This window comes from Emydura macquarii, unplaced genomic scaffold (assembly GCF_026122565.2).
Source record: "Emydura macquarii macquarii isolate MOO-44397 ecotype Brisbane River unplaced genomic scaffold, CSIRO-AGI_Emac_v2 contig_973, whole genome shotgun sequence".
In the NCBI taxonomy this organism is placed as follows: domain Eukaryota; kingdom Metazoa; phylum Chordata; order Testudines; family Chelidae; genus Emydura; species Emydura macquarii.
Window position 1 is genome coordinate 1,179,880 of NW_027131110.1, and position 25,657 is coordinate 1,205,536.

The following is a 25,657-nucleotide window of genomic DNA, read 5'->3' on the forward strand; positions in this document are numbered from 1 at the left end:
GATTCATTTATAGCTGCTCAATGTCACTAGCAAAAATTTAAATGTCAGCCTTAAAGTGCTACTTTAGTTTATCCAAAAGAAGGTTAAGAGGTGATTTGGATCATGGCCTACAAGTACAAATTTGGGGAAGAAAATTCTGATAGTAGAGGGCTCTTTAGTGCTGCATGAAAAAAAGGATGAGGTCTAATGGCTGGAAGCTGGACTTGGACCAATACATACTAGAAATAAGACAATTTTCCAACAGTGAAGGTAATCAACCATTGGAACAACTTACCTAAGGATGTGATGGATTCTCCAGCATTTGAGCTCTTTAAATCAAGACTGAACATTTTTCTAAGAACTCAAACAGAAGTTATTGGCTTGATGCAAAAATTACTGGATGAGGTTCTCTGACCTGTGTTGTATGGGTCAGACTGACTGTCTGGTCCCTTCCAGCTTTAAAAATCTGTGAATCTATGAACAGAAGGAACTAATATGAATTTTAGCTTTCAATATGTCAATTCCTCCTGCCATTTTCTAAATATTAAGTTTTATACTTAAAACAAGCATATTTCTCCCCTAATAAATCCTGCAGAGTCAGCATAAGGGTTTCATAGCTGTTATTTCCATTCTAACAAATCAATGTCAAACTAAGGCTTATATGGTCACTGCAAGATCAAACCGAAACTGGGATTTAAGAGAACTTTTGTATTCAAAATAATAAATATCTTAATAAAAATGAGAATTCAGAAAATAGATACCAAAGTCAATTGCTTTTGGATGAGTGCCCTTCTTATACTCTATTTTTACTCCAAATGTGAGCATCTCTTTAAAATTCATATTTTATTCATGTGTAAGTTTCACTGGATTTCAGCAAACAGTACATAAGGCAAGAGAATGAAAGCTTCTTTTTGAGGGACTCTTCAATAGATGAAAAGTTCCTGAAAACACTAACTTTAAAAAAAAAAAATCTTAATTTTTGCAGCAGCTGATCAGGAAAGGATCTCTCTGGTGCAGCGTTGTCTAAAGTCACTAGACTCTGCTGAAACTGTAATTCACTTGAGTCACACAACATAAATCAGTTATGTGCACACAGTTGGTTTTAACACAGCATACATAATGGCTGTACTGGTATAATACACTCTCTTTTGTTTAAGTGAGAAGGGCAGCTTTACATCTAGTTTCTTAAGAGTCGTCATTTAATGCAGTATGAAAGTGCCAACATACCCCATTTGCCTATCTGCAATACTCACTGGGGAATGAGAACAAAGAATTACATTATCCTATTCACAGCATACCAGTAAATGTGGAAGATGAGAGGAGGAGCATTCACAGATGTACATTTTTTAAACCTAATCCTAGACCGAATTACCCTGAAACTTCCTGTATTTCTAGTGCGTATGGGTGGTTTTATTTATATAAGTTACCCTCAACCTTATCACTCAACAATAAGGAAGTTTGTTTGGGAACTTCCTTTATTTTTAAAAAACTATTTATTCTCCCTGAGTTGTAGGGCAGGGGTTCTTTCACCTTTGAGTTTTCCCAGGGGTCCAGAAGAGCACCATGAGGTGGCAAAGAGAAACAAAATCATTCTCTTCACTTCTCCATATCCGCTACCCAGACTCTTCAGTTGCTTGATGTACCTAAATTCTCTCCAGTCCCCATCCCAAGTTCTCAGTCCTCCTCCCCTTCTTATTTTCTCACTCTTTCTCCCTCCAACTTTCATGCCATTCTGGAGGACTCCTAAATCACAGAAAGCAGTTTCAAACTGGCATGACTCTTCCCAGAATAATGCAACAGGCTTATTTAGTCAGATTCCTTCTTCCTCACTCTGACTTCAGTCCATAAGAATTAAGATACTTAATAATTCTTCACTGGAAAATATGCCATGATGTAAGCCTACTTTTAAGGGCCCAAAGACCACCTCTAAATGTGAAGTCTGGAGAGTTCTGAAAACTCACCAGCTATTGAGAACATAGAGGCAAAATAAGCACAAGATGAGGGATTGGGGAAGGCACACAAAATAGTTTTTCTGAGTATGAAAAAGCATTTTTAATCTCACATCTTCAAATTTCCCAGAAAAAAAAATCTTATGCCTAATTTAAACATTATGTGTAAACAAATTGGTTTATCCAGTAAAAACTTTGAGGGAGGGTAGAAATTATGAAGTCTAGAGTCAATCTTAGCTATGAGGTTGCAACCAGTGCCTGCATTATACTCATTATGATAGCTGGTAGAAATATGATTTGATCAATTTTCTTCTCTCTCCCTCCCCACAAATGATATAGCATACACTTTGCATAAATATATTTTTTCCCTGCTGAGCCCTCAAAAATTGTGTTTTTCTTTCAGAACATGTGCTGTCACTAGTACTAAATGCCATGCACATCCTACGTTTCTTATGAAGGCTCGTAAGAGCAGTATTTGGGTGTTAAGTACTAATCTGAGTGCCCAAACATGGAATCGGGCCCCTAGCGCAGCTATCCAGATTTGAAAGTTTGATCTGTGTGTGATGTGGAAGACTCTTGATTTTATTCCTTGTAATCATTTTTAAGTAGTACCAGAATCATTTAGTTCCCCCAGGTTAAGGCTCCCTTTACTGTACAAACTACACTTGAATGGTTCTTTGACGAGGAGAGAAGCGTCTTCCAGTAGCTATCTAGATAGCAAGTTATCCCGAATCTTCAGCCCATTTTCCTATTGCAGGAACTTGTCCTTTGGCATTCATGGACAACTGGAAAATATTGTAATTTATAACAAACCCTAAGCAATACTCAGGCATAGCAATCAAGGGCAGTCTGGATGACTTTAGATATTAACTTTAAACTAAAATTTGTCTCGCATGCACACCAAGAAGATTCTCACCAAGGTGCAGTTATTGAGTGGTTAGTGCAAGGTGTTTATTAGCATGGTTTATTCAGCAAAGTGATATACAGCATCACAATATACAAACTACTGGAATCAAACATAACATACACATTTAGAGGCATAAATTAAGTTATAAAATATTCTGAAATAGGTTCTACATTATCTCCTGCAACTGGGCAATAAAGCCTGGAGTGCATATGCAGTTTAAATAAAGCAATACACAAGCCTGGTAGCTTTCTGGGAATTTGAGAAGAGTATTTTGGCATACTCAGTTACTGCACTAAGTCTTTAAAAAGATGCAGTGCACATTTTTCTTTCTTTTGACATATCAGAAGGCATAACTGGAAACCATAAGGAAAGAATTAGATTCTCCCTTCCCCACACCCTGAGAAACATGCGTTACATTTCACTCCAGAAAAAGTCACAGTATCAAACATGCATGACCACCTTGATCTGTTTGTTAAATGGAAATTTACTAGAGGACATTTCCACAGTGAAATAAACTGAAACTCAAAATAGTTTTTTGGAAATTTGAAATACATCTCTCGAACAAAAAATATGATTAAAAGAAAATACGGGAAAATGAAACAAAATTAATTAAATATGTTTTGGTCCTGTGATAAAGTGTGATGAATTATGCAACCTAGTAATTGATACAGGGATGCACCAGTTTTCATTATTAACTTCTGCTTCATTCTATCTGACACACTGCTGTAGCTGGTAAGTAATGACAGATGTTAAGGCTGATTTTGCTAAAATGGAAATGTCAGCTTTCTGAAGTTCTTTGGCAGAGTTTTTCTGTAAGGCAACTTGACCTGACCAATTGCCACAGTCACAAATATGTTCACTCAAACAATTTATTAAAGAGATGCATATCCAGCAAAATAAAATGATTTGGGGAGCTTAATTTTCAGTTGCAGATTCCTAGAGCTTGGGACACAGAGGGGAAGAATGACTTTCGTCACTAAGCAAAAACCTCTCCAAGCTAGACAATAATGACAAGTTCCACGAAAATTTTTTCCTTGGGATGCTATTCCCTCCTTACTCAGTCACTGGTCTTCCTTTGTCCAGAAGTCTCCAAATCCTTGGTGGTGAGCCCCATTGCATCCTTATAAGGGAATGTTATGTCGTGGATGGAGAAAGATTACCAAAGCACCATTGCTTTTTCAGCCAACCAGGCAAAACACTGTGGCTGTTACAAGAACATTTTCCATTGACTACATGAAACCATTTGACAGACCACCACTAAAGACAGTTTGCTGCAAAAAAATGCATAAAGCTAGAATGGGATCTTGGTACAGCCCTATTGCCAATGTACCTCGAATCCCAACTGGCACTCTTATTCTAATCCAGGGGACCAAAAGTTTTATTAATGCACTTCAGTCATGACCTGGTTTTCCAATCTTGGCTTCTAAAGAGATCATTAGTGTTTGCAAATCATATGGTAACTCTGAGGAATGCATAAAAACAGACCAGACAGGAATGCCAAAAATTTTCACTCCCCCATTTAAAATTTTTTCTGTAGGTCACAGTGTCTTATCAGGAAATAAACAGAACAGATGTAAATTTCCTATGGTAAAGCTAACATGATAATTGTTACTGTTCAGAGCTCTAAGTAAACTGGCATTGTAAAGTTGTTTGCTTCAAACTAATGAGGCTTTAAACAGTGAGTAAAGGCAGTAAGTTCACATTAAATTGAATAGAATGAAAAGCTTCTCAAGTTCAATGTTATTAAGCAGGCTGATTACAGAGAATCATAGAGCTATAGAGTTAGAAGGGACCACAAGGGTCATCTATGCTAACCCCCCGCTAAAATGCACATGCCATGGGGGAAGGAAGGTATAAAGGAAACAAGTGTGTAATTCAAAGTAACAATTCTGGACACACACAAGCTTGGAGTGGGAGGTGGATTGAGAGAATTCTTAAGATAATCAAGATGGTTCAGTACTTTGATTAGAGACCTTCAAGGAAAATCCCACAGTACTGCAGTTAATGGCGATGGTAATTCAACAGGCAAAGCTAGAGTTGCCAACCCTCCAAGATCGTTCTGGAGTCTCCAGGAAATAAAGATGAATCTTTAATTAAAGTCTGTCATGTGATGAAACCTCCAGGAATACGTCCAACCAAAACTGGCAACCCTAGGGAACGCTCTTCCAGTGAGTCAATGTACCAATGCCCCAATACGGTGTAAGGTATTACTATGCTGCTAGAAGTACTCGGGCGTAAGCCACCTGATCATTAAAGGTTCTGTGATGCTTTTTACCCAAGTCAGAGTGTTGGGCCCATCGCACTGGCCTCCTGCAGATTTAGATAATCATATTCTGCCTTAGACACCTACCTGGTACTGTTTCACTTGGATACAGGATCCTTGTCCTGAAGTGTTACACACAGTGCTGTGCTTGGCTAAAACACCTGTGTTCAACCCCACACATGGCTGCATTTTGAAGGGAATTCAGTTTATACAATTTTTAAAGTGCTAAATGTTAGGATATTTATTTTTCTGTGAGCAAATTAAATGTGAAACCCCTTCCCTGAACTTAGTGACAGAGCCTCTAGTGGACTGAAGCCTTGTCTACACTAGCACTTGTGCCAGCACAACTTTTGTCACTCAGGGATGTGACAAGTTTTGTCGGCATAAGCGCTTGTGTGTACAGCGCTATGTCGGTGGGAAAGCATCTCCCACCAACACAGCTACTGCCGCTCATTTAGGTGGGTTTTATGATGTCGGCGGGAGAGCTCTCTCTTTACCGATACAGCTGTGCTGCTGTCAGTTTTAAGTGTAGACTAGCCTTTTAAATACTAAAGGTGTGAAACGTCCTCATGAATATTTCATAAAACCAGGGCCAAGACTAATATTTACTTTATAGCAGAACCAATTCAAAAAGCATTCCCTGGTCGAAAAATTCAGTCTGGGTAGTGCATCAAAATCTATCTAGGTGTTATAACAGTTGATGTGCTCTAGAAGTTTGTGCATTTGGTACACTATTTTTATAGTTTGTCTATACATATATTTGTTAGCAGCAGATAAAGCATATGAATACAAGGACTGCATGAGAGGGCGATATTTAAAATAAAGTCTCTACTAGTAAGGAAAAATCTACACCTCAATGCCAATTCTACAGTAGTAGCAAAACTTTTCATATGAAAGATTTGAATTATATCTATGCTGGGACAGCAGCAGGAATTGCAAATGACATGCTGAACATACAGACAGATCTATGGAAGTTCAAAGAGGCACTGTACTGTTTCTTTCAGTATGGTTGGAGCCTTGTCAGATAATTATTTTGTTAGAAATTTGACAAGTTAAATGTAGTTCTTGACATTCATTCTTTATACTTTCTGAGGGCAGGTAAAATAATTTGCATCTGAGCCCCATACCTTTTACACAAAAGTAATTAACACATTAAAGTTGTAATTAAAATGGAACTCTTCTCTTGCTTCCAAGTTTGATGTAGACAGTGCAGTATCAATGTGATTCGCTTTACTGAGACTCGCGGTGCAAAAGCAATTGTGTGTGTGTGTGCGTGCGTGCGTGTGCGTGCGCGCAAATTTAGAAATAATTATATTTAAAGTCACTGTAGTAGATCGAAGAGCCACCTCTTATTAACAAAAATGGCATAATTAAATTTAAATCCTTTTTCACTAAGGCTTCAAAGCAGCAAGGACAAAGGCAGGTGGAGCTCAGGATTACTCTAAGGATGTGTTCAGCAGTGGTGAAAAGGGGAGGAGAGCTGCAGTCATGGTGGACCCATCCCCTATGAAAGCACAGCTTGGATTTACTTTCAAACCCTTTGTTAAGAATTAAAACCCCAATGAAAAATTTTTAAATTTTTTTTTAAAAGATGGATTAAATAAAAATGGAATTGTAAGGGTAAATTAAAAAGAAACCTTGACAAATTGCTAAAATAGTGGTTAAAAAAAATCTATCATGCACGTTTGTGCTTACACAAAGAAAGGAAGGTTTCAACAAGCACTGCAGAGAGAGGGAGGAGGAGGAGGAGGAGGGCTGATCAGCTGACAGCAGAAGTGGGACGGCAGAGCTACACGTTTCTTCTACACGTAAATTCCAGGAATGTAAAGCAAGAGCTCTGTAAAATGCTGAAGGTTTTAGAACTGTAATGGCAGGTAGAAAAGTACACTGGTCTTGTGTCAGTAGCAGCCCCAGTGTTAGGAGACAGTCTAGGCTTCTAGGAGGAGAAAATAGAAAAGGGGGGAAAGAAATAGGAGAAGGGAAAGGGAGGGGGGAAAGGGCAAAAAAGCATAAATTAGTAAACATTAACAATGCAGCAAACTGCACATCAAGCAATATTTCATTTAGTGCAGACAGCAGACCTTTCCAGAGACCATATTAGAAATAGGAAAGTTAATTTTTACAAAAGTCTGAAAAAGTCTCACTTCATGCTACAGCAGACAACTGTGCTACATGCAGAATTTAGCTGTGGTAAATCTAGATCAGTGGCAAAATGCTGTTGAGAGAATGGCAGTTCAGGCCGTCTCTGAAAAGAACGATGTGTGTTGAAAACTGTACCCAGCAAGATATATTTCTGTGAATTGGTTTTAAGGAGAGGAAAGCCACTAGACATGCAAGATCCAATACTGCCAGGTACTAAACATCAATTTGAAAGGCGCTGAGTGTCCTTAACTCCTACTTTAGTCAGCAAGTGTTGAAAGTGCTCAGCACTTTGCAGGATTGGTGCTTAATTTGAAAGTAGATGTGGTAAAATTAACCACACAAATCTTTCCTCTACATTCTTGACATCCTGCACTCAATATTTCCTCCAAGGATCTCCCCTCGCACCTCCTCGCCCCCCTCCCCCCACACCTCTGCTATAATCTGGATATTCCAAACAGGGAATAGGACAAACACCTACACGGTGGGGGTCAGCCTCACACTGTGAACTGCCCAAGCAGTTACTGGCATATCCTTTTCATGCTGGGGTATCCAGGCATTTGGGACTCATCTACATGGGGACACTCAGAAAAGGTAAGGCAAATCAACTAAAGGCATAGAGTGAATGTGCATAAATTAAAGTGTGTTAACCCCCATGGACATTTTCATTCAAGAGCAAATTGGCCTTAGTTTGCTGTAATTTAATCCTTCAACGAGGATTATGTTACAGTGAACTAAGGGTATATCTATACTGCAATCAGGTGGTGTAAATGCAGTTTGTGTAGGCGTACCACAGCTAGTTTTGATGCAGTTAGCTCACTAAAAATATCAGAGGTGCTGCAGCCATGGCAGCATGGGCTAGCTAACCAGGCACAAGCCCGCCCAGGACACAGGATACATACTTGAGCAGCTCGCTCATGCCATTGCAGCTTCACTACTATTTTTAGTGAGCTATCTCAGGTATGCCTACATGTACTGCAATCACACCTCCTGATTGCAGTGTAGATGCATCCTAAGGCCACTTTGCCAGTGAGCAACAGCACCCACAGAGAGGAGTTAAAATATTTTAAGTTATGCACATTCACATCACACCTTTAGTTGATTCACTTCAATTTTTCTACTGTCCCAGTGCAGACATGCCATTAATATAGTAAAGTTAGTGCCAATTTGTAAAAGGAAAAAAAATGCCTTTTTTCACTACATTGTCCAAATAGCTGCAGAGAAAGTTTAATATAATTTAAACTTCATCAAGATAATGTTCCATTGAATCAGACTCCAAATACATTCCACTGCAAAAGAAGAAAAAAGTATATAACTATCTATACCGGGGAGTGAAAAAATTAAATACATTTCGGTACCCAAGTGATGATTCCATTATTTCCATTCCAAAACCATCTCCAGTGATTATTTCAGGATCCACTTCCAATGAGGCTCTATTTTGTAATGCTCTTCATGGACTCATTCTACTCTGTCTCACACATTTTGTTTCTCTACTTCTGTATCACCTGTTTGTCTCAACAATTTTGAAGTTATGGAACCTTCTCCACAGCTCCTGCTCTCTAGAACAGGCTTTCTGGATTTTCCCAGCTCATCAGCTCTTCCTCTCACTTCAAATCTCATCTGAAAAAGTTTCTCCCTTGTCTGTGCCTCTTAATATCATTCTCTCTCTATTATTTAACTACATGTCGGAGCTCTATGATGTTTTGAAAAGACTACTGTTGCATTATACACAGTTTCCATTAGTCTGAAAACCCTAATTTAGCTGATGCCTATATGTGACTACTTAAGCTTCCAAGTTCCTGTTCCTATCACTTTGATGTTGCCTTTAGACAATCTTAAGAAGAAAAAATTCTGAACTCCAAACCTCACTAACTTAGACTCAAGACAGAACCTACTGATAATAAAAAGGCTGCAGTCACTTACAAATGTCTTTACTCATGTTGTTAACATTTAGCATCTGAGAGGTTAAAATTAATTTGTTCGGGTTTACTGGAAACTAGCTTTTATTAAACTCCAGAATCTTTCATTCATCAGAGGATCCTGGTGCACCAGTGCAGCCAGCTACTCATACTTACTATGTCATTAAGGGATAAGTCTTGATTCCACTTCTTCCAGCATCTATATAATGCTGAAAAGAGCAACTGAAGCAGTTTGAGAGAGACTCAGGGGTCACCTTAATTTTATCCTTTCCTGTAACATCTACAGCTTTATTTTGACAAGCATTTATAAAAGCAGGTTAAGCAGAGACTAAAGCCATATTTGTAAATCCTCATGCTCTGAATAAATGCATCCCATTTAACCACATATACACTAAAAAGTAAATTATTCTCTAAAAGCACAAGTATTGACCACAAGAGAATTTTCTGCCCCTTCATAGCCTCAGAAAGTTTGTTTTTCTTGAGCCTGGGCCTGCAGACCAGAGCAAGTGTAACATGCTACTTGCAGGAGGATCCAACTTGGGTCTCTAGTGCAATCTCTCCAGCCATAGGCTAGGATCACTGCCGAAGTAGCACTTTTAGCCTCTAGTTTGGAGCTAGTGACTCAGGAGACCAGTAAGTACCTCTGACCCAAGAATGACAACCAGCTCCAAACAACTTTATACTACAATGTATATGACTTATGACTATAATGTAAAAGCTTTGACTGGTCAGCCATTTTCCCTCTTCACTACAAAGGAAAAGTTACTGACTGTTGGAATACTTGTTTCCGCAGGATAGTTTCCTCAAAGGGACTACCTTAATATTTGTGGTGATACAGTGACAGCCAAGCTATATCAACAAGTTAAATGCAATGATTAAAAATAAGACAAATAATGCATGTCCCAGGCAGACATGAAGTTTAATCAATCATTCTGATCCCCACACAGAATATTTGTATAGAGATTTGCCTATTTAGTCATGACACATTTCTTGAACTATAAAGCTATTTTGTACTGCTGTTAAGAAGACATGAGTTTAGGAGGGCCTCAAAACTTTAGCTCTGATAGCAGGCTGCCAAAGTGAAAGTCTAGGAGAGGTGGAGCCATGGAAAAAAAACCGACAAGAGAAGATGAACCACCAGACCACAGCAAACTTCTCCTGGCAATTTGTAATCACACTGAGAGACTATGAATTTAGACTAAAGGAAAATAGCAGCTGCACTTTGAAACAGGGGAGAACAACAGGGGATGTTCATACTCAAAATAGGGTAGACTTAGTCCATGCAAGAGTAGGGCTTCATTGGAAAATCATTTTAACATATCAGTATCTCAAACAACTTCCATAGGTCAATTGTGGCTAAAGTACATGAAGTCTTCTGAAAGGAGCCTTCATGCATATGATTAGTTCTGGGAGAGAAGATGGTGAAGCATTTAAGCTAAGCTAAAACGCTTCACTAAAAAAAACCAAACCATCAAAGTTCACTGGGCAGTGAGCAGCTTGCAGAAAGTACCAAATAAATACTGAAAATCTCATAGAAAAGAACACTTTGCCAGATCAAAGTTCATCTAGTAGGTTCTGACTGCACCAAGAGGAAATAGTTAAGTCTTCTAAAGCTTTGTGTTTAACTCAGACATTACTCTCTTACCTGTACGGTCATCTTCTATTCCATGGTCACCATTCTCTAGCACGGCTGGTCCAGCGGCTGAAGTACCTGGAACAACCACACAGAATGTCAACCTGTGGGCAGGTGTCACTCCTAACCGATAAAGTTCATCTCAAACTTTTCCCCCTCAAGATTTTTTCTCAGTACTGCTCAATCCACACCTTAGTTCTTCTCTCTGCCTGCCACTCCGACCTCCCTCATATCAGGGTAGGGTAACTAGCCGCACACCTCACTGAGTCAGAAAAACCCAATTAACCATTTACCAGTAGCATCAATACTTCCTAAGGGAGTGGAGTGTTTCAGGCACACAGTCTGTCGCACAATCCCATAAAAGTTAGCCACATCATTATAACTAGGAACTTCTGCAACAACTTACACCACAACTGCAATTATCCAAATCATCTTGGGGAAGAACCTTTGACTAAACTGACTTCCAAAAGGCAAGATTACAGCAGATGTCACTTAAAGAATATTCCAGTAAAGTGTGCCTTTGAAATTTTATCCATCTAACAAAGATAGGCCCCTCCCTTGCTGTATTACTGACTGCTATGTTGCATATGGATACTGTCATTACATCAAAGGCAATAGATATCTATTAGCCAAAAACTCTGAGCATAATCTGTTCCAGGACAAGAAGCTTGCATATGACTTTCTGAAGCAGGTTCTGTAGTGAGAAACCATTATACAAGCAGTCTCAATATAAATGTAACATATAAGCAAGATAATACTGTAAGTGCTTTTGGTCATCTTCAGTGCCCCTTTGAGGGCAACATCCATTTTCCTTCCAGAGAATATTTGAGCCCTGAGGAGACTGACATAAGAGTCCCAATGCTGGAAATTGTTGTCTCCACCCTTTTGGGCAAACCACCAGCTCATTATCTTAGCCTTATAATTTGTGGAGCTTCCAAAGTGCTTTTGGGACAGAATCTAACTGGTTCCATTCCTTAACTGTGTCCAACACCGCTTCATTAAAAGAAAGAGTTAGAAGGTTTAGAATGGGTTCAGAATTGTTACCCTACGTGACAAATGCAAGACTAGGGGGAGAGAGACACTCTTTTGTCTCCCCAGATGACACAAAATTAATATTTTACAGTTCTGGACTAACCCGAGAATAATGATGGAAACTGACATTCTTGTTTGTTAGTCAAAGGTGAAATCAATAACTATGGCTCAGGATATTTACCTAAGAAAGTTTCATTTGAGACATTACAAAGCATATGTGTTCAAGATACATACACAAGTTTGCTTATATTTGTCTATTACATGAGCACTTAGCTGGACAACTTCTACAAAAACAACATGAGGCACATAGTTAAAACCCCAGCTCTCATCTCCTAAGATATGCCACCTTTCATTAGTAATTAAAGTAGTTTTGTTAAATGCTGAAGTGAACAACAAAAAGCAGTTTTCATTTAAAAAAAAGCCAGTTCTGTAATGAGGAGCTTAAAGGCAGTATAATTAAACGTGTTCAGCCTTCAACTTGTTTAATGATATTCACCGTTTCAAAATCAGAGTCCCTCCCGCTCCAAGACTGCTTAAGAGAATTTCCTTGGGAGTACTAGGATTTATACCCTGCCTAAGCTCAGAAGGCAGTTGGGTACTGCGAGATCCAGTGGCTAGGTCAGAAGACTCGAAATCAGGAGACGTGGGTTGAATCCCAGATTTGCCAGTAACTCACTATGTGACTTTGGGAAAGTTACATAACTCCCATGTGGCGCCATTTCCCCAACTGTAACATGGGAAAAGTGATGCCTAGCCATCTTTGAAAAGGAATTTGAGATCTATGGATGAGAAGCATTAGTACCTGTTAGTGCTCTAATTACTAGAATATATATATATTGCTCTATTACCCAAGGAGCTCTCTAACCATCCAAATACACCCATCAGCACAGGATTGCTTAATGACAGTAACTATATGCACTTCTGCATCCTGCTCCAGAAAACTTAGAAAGGCTACAGCTTAATATAAAAGGCTGTCATTCTCCAAAATACACAATGATCTTTAACAGCCAGATTCTGTTGGAATTAATGATCTGAAGCCAGGTTGCCAGCATTACTGGACAGCCGCAGACCACCCCTTCAAGCAAACATTATAAAGCCATTTAGCAAAATGATATTCTCCTGGCAACAAGCCTTTTGCAATAAAGGAAATATTGGAATCCCTTGTCTTTTCTTCCAAGAGGTGCTGCTCAGCTTCTAGAAACTGATCCCACTTTTGAGTTGAAAAAAGCATAGTAAAGACAAACAACTGCAAAAATCCTACTGAACAGCTACAAATATTTTCTTTCAGTTAACAGCAAAGAGCATGCCACTTGTTAACACAGAACCTTAGCCCCTCTGGTTGTTAGCTTGATGTTATGCACTGGGGCACCAAGTTTTAATCTGTAGCCAGGAGGACTAATGTTTTTATTTTAAAAGAAAACCAAGACTCTCCAGTGAGAAAAAGTTAAGACACCATTAATGCATGCTTTGTAAGCTAAGGGTTAAAAACTAGTCAGACTTCCCATCCTTTGCAGAATTAGATAGAGGCTAGAACAGCTGCAAGTACCTCAATGCTCATTCAAAGTCAGCTGTGCTTGCTGACTTAAATTAGTACAGCTAACATTTCTATCTTTGAAGTGATGTCTATGTTAAGTGGCAACAGGTTGCATAGCACACAGCACTCAACAGGATCAATACAGGCCATATTCCTACATTCCTTTCCAACAGCTTCAAGTTATCCAAGCAGAATCCCTCCTTTTCACCCACTCAAATTTAGGCAAAATCCTCCTCCTCAATCCCTAACTTTGCATCAGAAATTCAGAAAATAGCAGGCCAGTTAAGTGAGTGGGACTAGAAAGCCATGATCATTTCACTCCCTTAGTGTGCTGAACAGTAAACATCACTGACCATCCATGAGATCATCTGCTGAAACTGTTTTCCACACTGCAATAGCAAAAAGTGTTTGAAAAATGAAATTGTAAAACTACAAGACGTGGCAGAGGGACTCAGGAGCAGCTGTAGTACATGAAAAAACTTTTAACTAATATTTTAAGATGACTAGATTTCATGTTAAATGTAATCCTTTAAAAACAGCTTTAAATGGATTCTGTATTCAGTTACTTGAGATGGGGAAGAAACCTCTGCATGTGGATCCCAGATGCAAGTGCAGAAATATACCTATGAATCAAATAGCTATCTCTGTCTAGAGCTGGGAGTGTACCATCAAAAGATTACTACATAAAAGCTTTTACTGTGCGGTGAAGCATCATTTGCTGGGCAGACAGCATCTAAACAAGAACAGATTCAAGAAGAGTTCTGCTCATTTGAGTCTCCCAAAATCAGGCATACCCTTGCCTTCCGCACTCTCTTGACAATGATTAAAAGTAGCAAGACAAGCTCAGATTTGAAATGGACTCTCAAGGTGAGTCAAGTGAAATACAAGGGTTACAAATGTATAGTTATTACCAGATGTGTTTTGGTAAAAAGGCCTTGGAGCTGAACAATATGCACTTCTATTTCAGCTATATAAAGTGCTGTACAGAAATTCCCAATAATCTTTATGAGGCCAAGCACGACTACCATCATACTCTGAACTATTCAAAAATCAAACACGTCAAGACATACAAACTCCATAATCCTTGTTGGAATCACAAGATACTACTTGCATCTAGCCAGTGGATCAAAGGTTTGCCTTTATACAAAACAAATTTAAGAAAGCATAAAATAAAACAGAAAATCTCAAGCAAAATGGACAGAGCCAATATATTAAACAATCAAGTTTGCAGATGACACTAAGCTGGGAGGAGTGCTAGATATGCTGGAGGGCAGGGATAGGGTACAGAATGACCTAGACAAATTGGAGATTGGACCAAAAGAAATCTGATAAGGTTCACCAAAGCCAGTTGCAGAGTCCTGCATTTAGGACGGAAGAATCCCATGCACTGCTACAGATTGTGACCAATGGGCTAGGCAGCAGTTTGGCAGAAAAGGACCTGGAGATTACAGTGGACAAGAAGCTGAGTGAGTCAACAGTGTACCCTTGTTGCCAAAAAGACTAACGGCATGTTGGGCTGCATTAGTAGGAGCATTGCCAGCAGTTGAGAGAAGTGATTATTCCCCTCTCTTCGGCACTGGTGAGGCCACATTTGGAGTAGTGTGTCCAGTTTTCGGCCCCCCACTACAGAAAGGAAGTGGACAAGTTGGAAAGAGTCCAGCGGAGGGCAACAAAAATGATTAGGGGGCTGGAGCACATGACTTATGAGGAGAGGCTGAGGGAATTGGTCTTGTTTAGTCTGCAGAAGAGAAGAATGAGGGGGGATTTGATAGCAGCCTTTAACTACCTGAAAGGGGGTTCCAGGGAGGATGGAGGTAGGCTGTTCTCAGTGGTGGCAGATGAGACCATTGCTCCTTGTTCTGTCAAGTTGCAGTGGGGAGATCTAGGTTGGACATTAGGAAAAAAGTTTTTCACTAGGAGGGTGGTGAAGCACTGGAATGGGTTACCTAGGGAGGTGGCGGAATCTCCATCCTTAAAGGTTTTTAAGCTGCAACTTGATAAAGCCCTGGCTGGGATGATTTAGTTGTTTGGTCCTGCTTTGAGCAGTGGGTTGGACTAGATGACCTCCTGAGGTCCCTTCCAATCCTAATCTTCTATGATTCTATGCTTAAAAAATAATCTCTACATTAATGGCTTAGCATGGTACATAGATAAGCACAGCCATGTTCATCACACAAGCAGTTTACTAGGGTAAGAAGGCAAGAGGGTGGAAAGAAAGGGACTCTTAGGTAAGCCCATTGAAAAGAGTTCCATTAATATATTTTATTACTCTCAGCACAGCTAGATGTGCAGAGTGTGGATTGGCTGAACATGCCAGATGATGAATACAAACTTGTGTCAAACACACAAATGAGAATAATACAACCCAAACATGTACGTAAACAGAGCTGTGCATAATCCACTGCAGCACAGCTGACTTAAAACTAAATAGAGGCTACCTTGACTTGTGTACCTCCAGTACAGCCAACTACAATTGCTTTAAAAATTGAGTGGCCTCCCAAAATCATTAAATTGGTTAAAAAGAACATGAGATTTAAGAAAATTATTAATTTGGGGCTCTATTTGCCTTCTGGTGTTTGGATCTTTAGTGTGCATTTGGGTCATGTTTTCAACTTTTTATCTGCAACCAGGCGGGTTAGCATTTTTATTTTAAATGAAAACCAAGACTCATCACATGCCTCCAGGATCAAGAGCTTAAAGAAAATCATTAACTATCACATGACTGTAACAAAGTCGCAAGTATACAGTGTTGCTAGCATCAGGCACATGAAATGGGCATGTGAACTTTTGCCCTTGATCATGTGGCAATAGCAATAAAGTGTCAAATATTTAGATTATACATGACAACATGCTTTGTACCTGTGCATTTTCACAGCAAAATGGGTGTAGTCACGTTTTAATAGAGTACTCCCACTTAGACCCTACTGAAGTGCTATGATTTATCAAAAGCTAAAAACCACAAAAAGTATAATTTTTAAAATGCATTTTCTGCAATACATTTAAGTGAATCCTAAACCTTAGAGGATTAATGCCTAGGATTGGCTTTAAACCTCTACTGTCAACACTATGAAAACACTCATCTCAGGTCTTTACTGCTGCAACCTTGCCCCCTCCAGGTCATTCAAAACATTAGTGCTAAGGTAGTCTTCTTGGATAGCTGCTCTAACCACATCAATCCCTTCAGTCCCTCCATCGACTCCCCTTTCATCATCACAGTAAAAATGAACACAAGCATGTTTCTGTTCTTTGCAATGTAGCCCCAACTTCCCTAGCTGCTCTAGTCCATGCACAAACACATCACCTCTTGTAAAACCAAATGTTAGCTATAATTCTGAATTCAGGAGAAACTAGAGCTACTAACAGTTATTCCCATTTCCCACCTAAAACTTATTGCACACTATCATCAATAGTTATCATAGGGCACCAAAAAACTAGCAAAGGTGTTGGGAGGGGGTGGGGGGAAGCTGCACCAGACTGCCATCAAAATAATCTGTCAAGCCCCACAATTTATGCATTTCATTCAAATATAATGAGTAGGGCCCTACCAAATCCACGATCCATATTCATAAATGTCATGGTCAGTATTTTAAAAGTCTTGAATTTCATGGTTTCCGATATTTAAATCTTAAATTTCATGATATTGTAACAAAAGCATGAACATGTATTTTAAAATGGCAAAACATGAACATGTAAAGCCCTTAAGACTCAGCATTTCTCAAACTGGGGGTCCCGACCCAAAAGGGGGCTGCAAGGCTATTGTACAGAGGCTGCAGTTTTGCCACCATTACTTCTGTGCTGCCTTCAGAGCTGGGCAGCCAGAAAGTGGCAGTGCTGGCCAGGCGCCCAGCTCTGAAGGCAGCATATAAGTAAGGGTGGCGATGCCGCAACGTCCCTATAATAGTCTTGCAACCCCCTTTTGGGTCGGGACCCCCAGTCTGAGAAATGCTGTACACTTTTACCCTATACTATAGGGTGTGTACGTGTATACACACACACACACACACACACACACACACACACACACACACACACACACACACACACACACTATAGGGTAAAAGATTTCACAGGGGAGAACAGATTTCACAGTCTGTGACGCATTTTTCACAGCCGTGAATTTGGTAGGGCCCTAATAATAAGCTTTACTTTAGTTTCCTATAGTTAATTACTTTGCCTGAACACTGACAACTATTTAGGAAGTGTTGTTGTAGGCGTGTAGGTTCTGAGATACTAGACACATAGGGTGGGTAATATCAGAAATTGGTCCAGTGAAAGATTACCTCATCCACCTTGTCTAACTATTAAGAAAACAATCACAATAGGATTAAAGATAAGACTATTTAGGGTATCCCACATTGTGCTCTACTAGCGACATTTAAGACAGCAGCATGATGCTAGCCAATATAACAAGGGTGCTATACCTTCCTCATTTTGCTCTGTGTACTGTGACAACATTTAGATTAACTTCTCCAAGTTGGAAATAAGCCCTCTACCTCCCTCATTTTAGAACACGCTAGAGACACCAAAGTATCATGTCTAGATTTCTAAGACAATATTTAAGGCACATTATCCTCTCCCCCCTAAGAAAAAGCACATTTAATAGCTGTAGGTCTAACACAGGATCTGTGAATCACCAGCAGCAGGCCCTATGCCTGGATCAAGACAAAGCACTGCATGCTAGACCTGCAGTTTCTGCAGCTTTGCCTATTTAGAGGGGCAGCTGAAATCAGCTGTTCTTCATGCAAATTAAGTGCTGCCCTCAACCTCCCCACAAATTGCCAATACAGCCAGCTCTTCGGCCAAGCAAAGTTTTGGATGCTTCTATGTTAATCAAAATATATACCATGAAAAGTACAAAGCAAAAAGGCAGGATAGAAACATTTAAACAATCAAGGTACCATCTACAGTGTTTTCGACTGTATATGATTGGGTTGCCAAGCTCCTGAGAGAGCAACACAAGAACTGCTGCCCGGAATATACTGAGAGAGATCAAAACCTTTTCACTTTAACCCTGCAATAATGAAATGTAAGTAACAATTCTTACTAACCTTAGAGGTTTAACCAGCCCTCTAGAGAAGAATCAATTAGGCATATATGGAGATATTAGAAGTATAGATGCAACCCAGATGTCTACATCCATTGACTGACTGATTTTTTCTGATTCCCATTTTGAGACTCAGGAAATTCCCAGTTCAATTAAACATGCAGCTTTTAGGATGCACTTACAGAACATTTGCTGTCCTTAATCTCAGAAATGTCAGGGCATTTTCTTTGCAAAACCATAGTAAAAACTTACAGGAAGATTGCATCCTTCTGCAAGGAAAGCACTACTGCTGCTTTGGAGAAAGAAGGAAAGGAAAGGAAAGCAAAACTTTGAGGTTTTATTTCAGGCTTGCAGGCCCCAAGGATGTGCTTTGTTTTCTTATGGGGGAGGGGACATCTGCTCTGATATGCAGCAATTTATGTCCACTATACCATAGTCTAGTACTATCAATGCCCTCTGGTGGCCACGTAAGGGTTGAATAGAGAGTTGTTGATAGACCAGCTTGCTATTGGGATGGAGGAAGGGATGCAATTTTTGCAACGTTTTACTCTTTTGGGTGTGTATACAAAGTGGAACCAGAGAGCATAGCTTTCTTCCACCACTCCTGAAAGTAGCAATAGTATCAAGTTTTGAAGCAGCATGGTACACTAGGAAGCAAGTAGCTGACAGCATATCCTGCAGTGGGGTATTAAAACTTGACATTTACTTCTCAGCTGACACCCACCTCTACCCAAAACCAATCATCTGAAAAGATAGGATTTGAACATTTTCCAAATAGGATAATATATCCCTTACTTTAAGTGAATCAGAACAATGCTTACAAAACTGTCTTCACAGGATACCTAGGCTTCAATTTAATGTTACAGTCTCCAGGGCTACATCACCACTGAAAGCCCTGAAGGTTTGAGAGTTCCTACAAAACCCTGAATTTTGGACCAAAAGATTGAGATTAAGCAGGTAAAACATACAGAAGACTTTTGTACACATCCAAAGCAATCCTCCAGCATTATGTAAAGACCACAACGTAGTAAGAGGATTACCTGGAATTTGCCAAATTATATCCAGCCACTTGCTAAGGTGTAATCTAAAACTTCCTAGGAATTGATATCCCAATGGGAAAAGCACCACTTGAGATTTTTAAAAAAATCTCACTTTTAAAGTCTCACTTTAAGACAAATTCCCATTTAACGGTATTGCTATTCTCATTACCCCTTCTCTTCTCTTACTCACCCCTCCTTATTCATTTGGTTCACACAAGTCCATGCTGGAGCCCATCTGACTGTTTGTTAAACTCATCTAATCTGGCTCAGTCATGGATTTAAAAAAAAAACCTTGAGCAGAAATGGAATAGCTGGATCCTGACAGGACATATGACTAAAACTGTTTCTGATGGAGGAAAGTCAATCTCAGCAGCAAAGATCCTGCTGTCAAAATACATTCCAGCAATTTAACAATAATAAACAAACAAGTAAGGGCTGAAAAGGCCTGATGCATGAAAGTTACTTTTCTGCTTCAAGAAAAAATAAAGCAGTTTAGACTCATATTCTGGAGTTTTGGATGTAAAACTTCTGCTGAATGTTATGTACCAGTTTCTCTTGTCAAAACCTTCATATTACAGTCAAACATTAAAACAGAGCCTACAGCTTCATTCCAGTCTAGGACATTTCATAGTGCCACAAAGTGTTTCAATCGGATTTATTCTACAGGATTTATTCAGTGGCAGTTAGCACATATTCAACCCTACCTTATATTGTCAGAAGCATTTTTTAATCAAGCAGTTGTTGAACAGTCATAACACGTGGCTTTGATGAGAAAGCACTCTTTTTCCACAAGGAAATTGATCTCTCATTACCTCTTCAAGGAAAAAAATAGACTGAACAATTTGCAAGTAGCACATAATAGAATCAAGAGCCAAAAATGGCTTTTGGTATACTGACACTATTCGAGATTGCAAAGATTGACAAACCTTAATAGCCAAACATGTGCAAAACCACACGGCTATAAAAGCTTTAGCTTACACACCCATGGTAATCAGGCTCTCCAATTCCTTTGGAGACATCAAAGCAAGATCAAAGCTAGGGACTCTACAACGCTTATTATTTCTTCTGGCAGCTACTCCAAGGCAACTTGAACATCCAATTCTTTAGTTTAGAAGTTAATATCTAATAATTAACCCTCTAGAATATGCCTAATATTAACTGGCTTATTAATTTTAGGGTAAGGTCAGAGCAGATTAAGTTCAGTCATTAAAGATGATTGATGGCACACCCTGAGACAAAATTTAAAATGAAATCTCGTTCTAGAAATCCAGAAGTGCATAGTACAAAAACATTATATAAAGGGACTGTGCTACCAGTAACTCATGTTAGCACACAGGGGTTCAAAGAGACTTGAGCTCAATTCTCCACTCACCGGCTCACAAGCTTTCTTACTGGGTGGCTTAGTTGGGTCCTGACTGCTAACCAAACCAGTAAGATCGCCACCATTTGCCTCAGTAGCTACAGTTGTACACAGAGCACTATGAGCTCTCACACTGAACCTTCATGGGATGAACACCAGAGAGGTCACATCCTCATGGAGAGGCTTGCATTTTAAAGCACTACAGAGTAGGAATCAGTTTTGGTTCTGTATTGTAAAGATCTAACACTTTCAGACAATGTAAAATAAAATGTATGATGTGGATCAAATTCCTGGATGCAGTCCACTGCCACACCAGACAGGAACTTTCAGACCACCCCTCAATTCTGATGAATGATCATTTATACACTATTTTATATACACCCCTTTACCTACCTGCATAAGTACCAAAATTGGTGCAAATCTCCCTTCATCCACAATAATGACCAGGAGACCTCTTTAGAGGCAAAGAGCACTTTGCTTTTATTTACACACACTTCATGAGCGGATCACAAAGTGCTTCACATGGGTGGGTTTTAGCACCATTTTAGAGTTGCAGAAACAAGCACAGGGAAGTTAAGGAACTTGTCCAATTTCATGTACTGAGTCAGTGGCCAAGTAAAGGAGCAGAAATGTAAGCTCCTGAATCCAAGTCCCTTCCTCTAATTCCGCCATACAAAAAGCCTATTCATCCACCCAGCAGGAACAAGTAAATATTTTTCACCCATCACCACCTGAGCATGTCTGCTATGCATTTGGGCTAGTAAGTATTCAAAGCCAGTAGTGAATGATGTCAAACCTATTTGTAAACAAAGACTAAGGAGTGCTCATGCAGAGATAAACTATACTTCTCCCCTCACCCACAGGTCTGCAAAGTACAGTTTGAAGTGCTAGGAAGGCTGTATGGCCTAGTGATTGGAGTGCAAGCTTGTCAAACACCACGGATTCTACTCCTCATTTAACCACTGACTTTCTAGGTAACACTGCCAAGTCCTTTAACCTCTGTGACTCAGTTTCTCCATACAGAAAGTGAGAATATGTCCCTCTTTTGTACAGTTATGGGATCAGGAGTGAAAATGTTTAGTACTTGTGTAGCATCTTCTATCTGAGAAGGCTAAAGCACTTTACAAACCTTAAGCTGCACAATACCAGTTCCTGTGAGGTAGGAATGTTAAGTACCCCCATTGTACAGGTTGGGAAACTAAAGCAGAAGGTAAGTGATTTTTTCAAGATCAAACACCAAGACAGATTAGTATCCAGACCTCTTCACACCCAGTCCTGAGGTCTAATTATTAGACATTGCTTAGTTTAAAATGATGTACAAAAAGTTTTAAGAGGCCTAACACCATGGGACCCACTGTTTGCTTCCTGAAATATTGATCCATGGTGCAACCGTTTGGTCTGGTGCTTACAGACACTTACTTTCTATCTGACCACCGTCTGCGTGAGGTTTGCTTTTTGGTTCCTGGCTCCCGGCCTTTGCATCATCATCATCCAGCAGGGGGACATAGTCTGTTTTACCCACTGTTTCTCCAACCACATCATCAAATTTCTCTGCTTCCAGGGTAGCAATGAAGTCTCGTTTCACTTCTTCCTCAATTTCTGGTGGTGGTTCTGTCAGAGCATCCGCAAGACAGAGATTGTGATCCATGTCAGCCATGCTTAGCACCTCTGTAACCTGAAGAAGAAGAAAAAACATCTTTTTAGTAAGAAATCTAATGCTACTAGGAGATTGATGCTGGCAACTGTGTTTACCTGCCTTCACAGTGCTCTAATTCACAGACGCTCAGAAAACAAAAATAAAGCCAAGATAGTTCTCCTGAGTCAAGTGTTTTTATTGTATGATGCACATTAAATTTCATAGAGCATTTGCAATTACAGCATAAAACAAAAACCACTAGATGGCTAGCAACTAAGAATTAGCCTAATCTTACATTTTGTTCTCTTTTGTCTCCTCCAGAGCCATGAATTAATTCAGTATCCTCAGCTGCAGAAAACCAACTGACACAAGGCAATCTAGTTCTTGGGCAGGACTTCACCCAGCCTCCCTATAGAGATTATGTTTTACATAATCTCTGGTGTATACCTTAAATCTCAGTGCTGTTTTTCATCCCTTCCACACTGAGGTCCTGCAGCATGTTTCTGTCCTCAGCAGACCTGGTTAGTGCCAGCAAACTTTCTCCTTTCCAGCATATATGTTGGAAGGTGAAGCCTAATAAATTAAGTGCTAAAAATCTCAATGCTCCCAGCGTAATGACTCAATAAGAGAGTTGATTTTCCCATCCTTTCCCCTTATGTAGATCAGTGTTCACTGTAGCTCTCTGTGAGAGTAAGCGGACAACCTATATTAATCAACCCACCCAGATTACTGCAGAAGCACTTTGGGTAGATAGCAAAGATCTCTTTGTGGGATGGATCCATGGATTTTAAAAGAAATTAAAGAGCAATGCACCAATGAGAGATGAGGGGGGAAAGTTGAGCCTTATTTAACAGTCCATCCTCAATGTTGTTTTTTCCAGACTAATTTTTAGACTGTTCTGTACTTCAGGAGTAGTGAAAGTCCCATTCATGTACCCTGTCCATCCAAACAACATCTACAGGCATGGCCAGAAAAAGAACATATACCCCAGGGTTATCTAAATAGGGACATCTCAAACCCCATAGAACAGTCAGTTCAGTTTACTTCAACTTTTTAACCATTCGCTGTCAAGTATTGAATCCAGATTAGCTTCAGATAGATTTGCTCCACATTTAGAAGCAGGGATAATCAGTGCAAAAACGTGCTGCTCCTTTAAAGATTTAGTTATCCCTTTAAAAAAAAAAATCCAGTAAGCTACTGTTGAAAAATATATAAGAAAAATGAGGAAGGAAAAAATGGATAAAAGGAAAAATTAGTACAAGTGTAACAACTAAGGTGGAGTTCAAACACAACATTCACTCAACATATTATAAAATTTATTATGAAGTTCATATACCTAATCAATAAGGTCATTATGCATGTCGATACACATGCATCATTAAGGCTGACCAAAAATTGCATATTTAAACTAAAAGTCAGGCAGATTTGGCCTTCAATGGATAGGTGAGCAAAGGCAAAAAACAACTAATCACACAATGATACACAAAAATGGTACTTATACATATCAGTCAATATTGTAAAAACTCCGCGGCCACATAGGACTTAAAAGTTGCCGCTATGCTGCTCACCATAGTTTTATGGCAACAGCGTAACTCAGATAGATCCTCCTGCAATAAAGTACAGGCCCCTACTACTTCTGCTAAGGAAAATCTGTTAACTGTTAGCAATATATGGCTTCTGACATACACAGAAAATCTGACTCCATCCAGTAGGGTGCAATGTTACATATACTTCAGTATATGCCCATGTTTTCAAGAGACTGCTATTTACACAATTAAGTTCAAGCAGGTAATGGAAAGTTTGAAGACTTTAGCCAAACATACACATTTATCTAATAGTACCTCTTTTCCTGCACTAGGCTATACAGTTGTGATCTTTTAAAAAAGTGTTCAAATCTTTAATAGCTACTTTTTTATAAAGCTTAAAAAGCCTTTCAACTTCAGATTTTTGGTTTTCTTGTTTTGTTTTTAGGTTCCATTCCCTTACCTACTGTCAGAATGGACATTTTGGCAGGGGGAGGAGGGGGAAAATCAAGGAACAAGATATGGCCCAAGTCCAGTGTTTAAAGACTTACAGCATTTAAATGTTTGTGGCCACATTTTCAGAAGCACTTAATGTGGAACTTAAGATCAAGCATCCTATGTTTCTTATGAAAAGTTTACCCTGGTATTCTTCCAGCCCTGATAGGTAACAAGATAGCGGACCTTAAGGTGATGTAATTTCAGCCATCACCTTGCTTTATTTCTACTTCACTGAGTCTTGAGGTTAGCTACCACTATCTGAGGAAAAGTTAGAGCTATCAACAAACACTTTAATCCTTTTATTTGAAAGCTGATGTGAAGCACTGGTTTTCTGACACTATAATCTTTAACTAGCAATTTATGACATACCCATTATTAAAATCATATCACAAAATTGAAGTGAAAGAAGCAAAACTATAGTCTGAAAGCAGTTATAAAGTCCAATACCATGCAGCAGAGATAAGGACCATAAGGAGTTTTTTAAAGTTTATTATGAACAAACAAAAGTCAAAACAATGGTATTGGTCGACTCCTAGACAGAAGTGGCAGACCTGTCAATAATGCAGAAAAGCCAAGTGTTCAATAAATATTTATGTTTTGTGGTTGGTAAATTCAGATGTAGGCATAATATCATGGTGATGAAACACTTTCCATTCCAATAAGAGGATATTAAACAGCAACTGCTAAAGATAGACATTTTTAAATCAACAGGTCCAGATAACCAGTTCCACTGCAGAAGGCCAGTCATAAAATCATAGAAGATTAAGGTTGGAAGGGACTTCAGGAGGTCATGTACTGCTCAAAGCAGGGCCAACCTCAACTAAATCATCCCAACCAGGGCTTTCTCAAGCTGGGCTTTAAAAACTTCTAAGAACGGAGATTCCACCACTTCCCTAGGTAACCCATTCCAGTGCACCACCCTCCTCATGAAAAAGTTTTTCCTAATATCCATCATAGACCACCCCACTGCAACTTGAGACCATTGCTCCTAGTTCTGTCATCTACTACCACTGAGAACAGTCTAGCTCCATCCTCTCTGGAACCCCCTTTCAGGTAGTTCAAGGCTGCTATCAAATTCCCCCCTCGCTCTTCTCTTCTGCAGACTAAACAAGCCCAGTTCCCTCAGCCTCTCCTCATAAGTTATGTGCACCAGCCCCCTAATCATTTTTGTTGCCCTCCGCTGGAGTCTTTCCAATTTTTC

At 39.5% G+C, this 25,657-nt stretch overlaps 1 protein-coding gene across 8 annotated transcripts in view; it reads right to left on the bottom strand.

The window, feature by feature from the left end:
* Positions 1–25,657, bottom strand: part of MAP4 (microtubule associated protein 4) — a 259,798-nt gene that overhangs the window by 141,116 nt on the left and 93,025 nt on the right. For all 8 annotated transcript variants that reach the window (XM_067544516.1, XM_067544519.1, XM_067544515.1 and 5 more), the window contains 2 exons: positions 22,219–22,474; positions 10,802–10,867 (listed from right to left, as the gene is read on the bottom strand). In XM_067544516.1, the coding sequence (XP_067400617.1) occupies positions 10,802–10,867; positions 22,219–22,456 (304 nt within the window). In that variant the 5' untranslated portion in view covers positions 22,457–22,474. The remainder of the gene's footprint in view (positions 1–10,801; positions 10,868–22,218; positions 22,475–25,657) is intronic.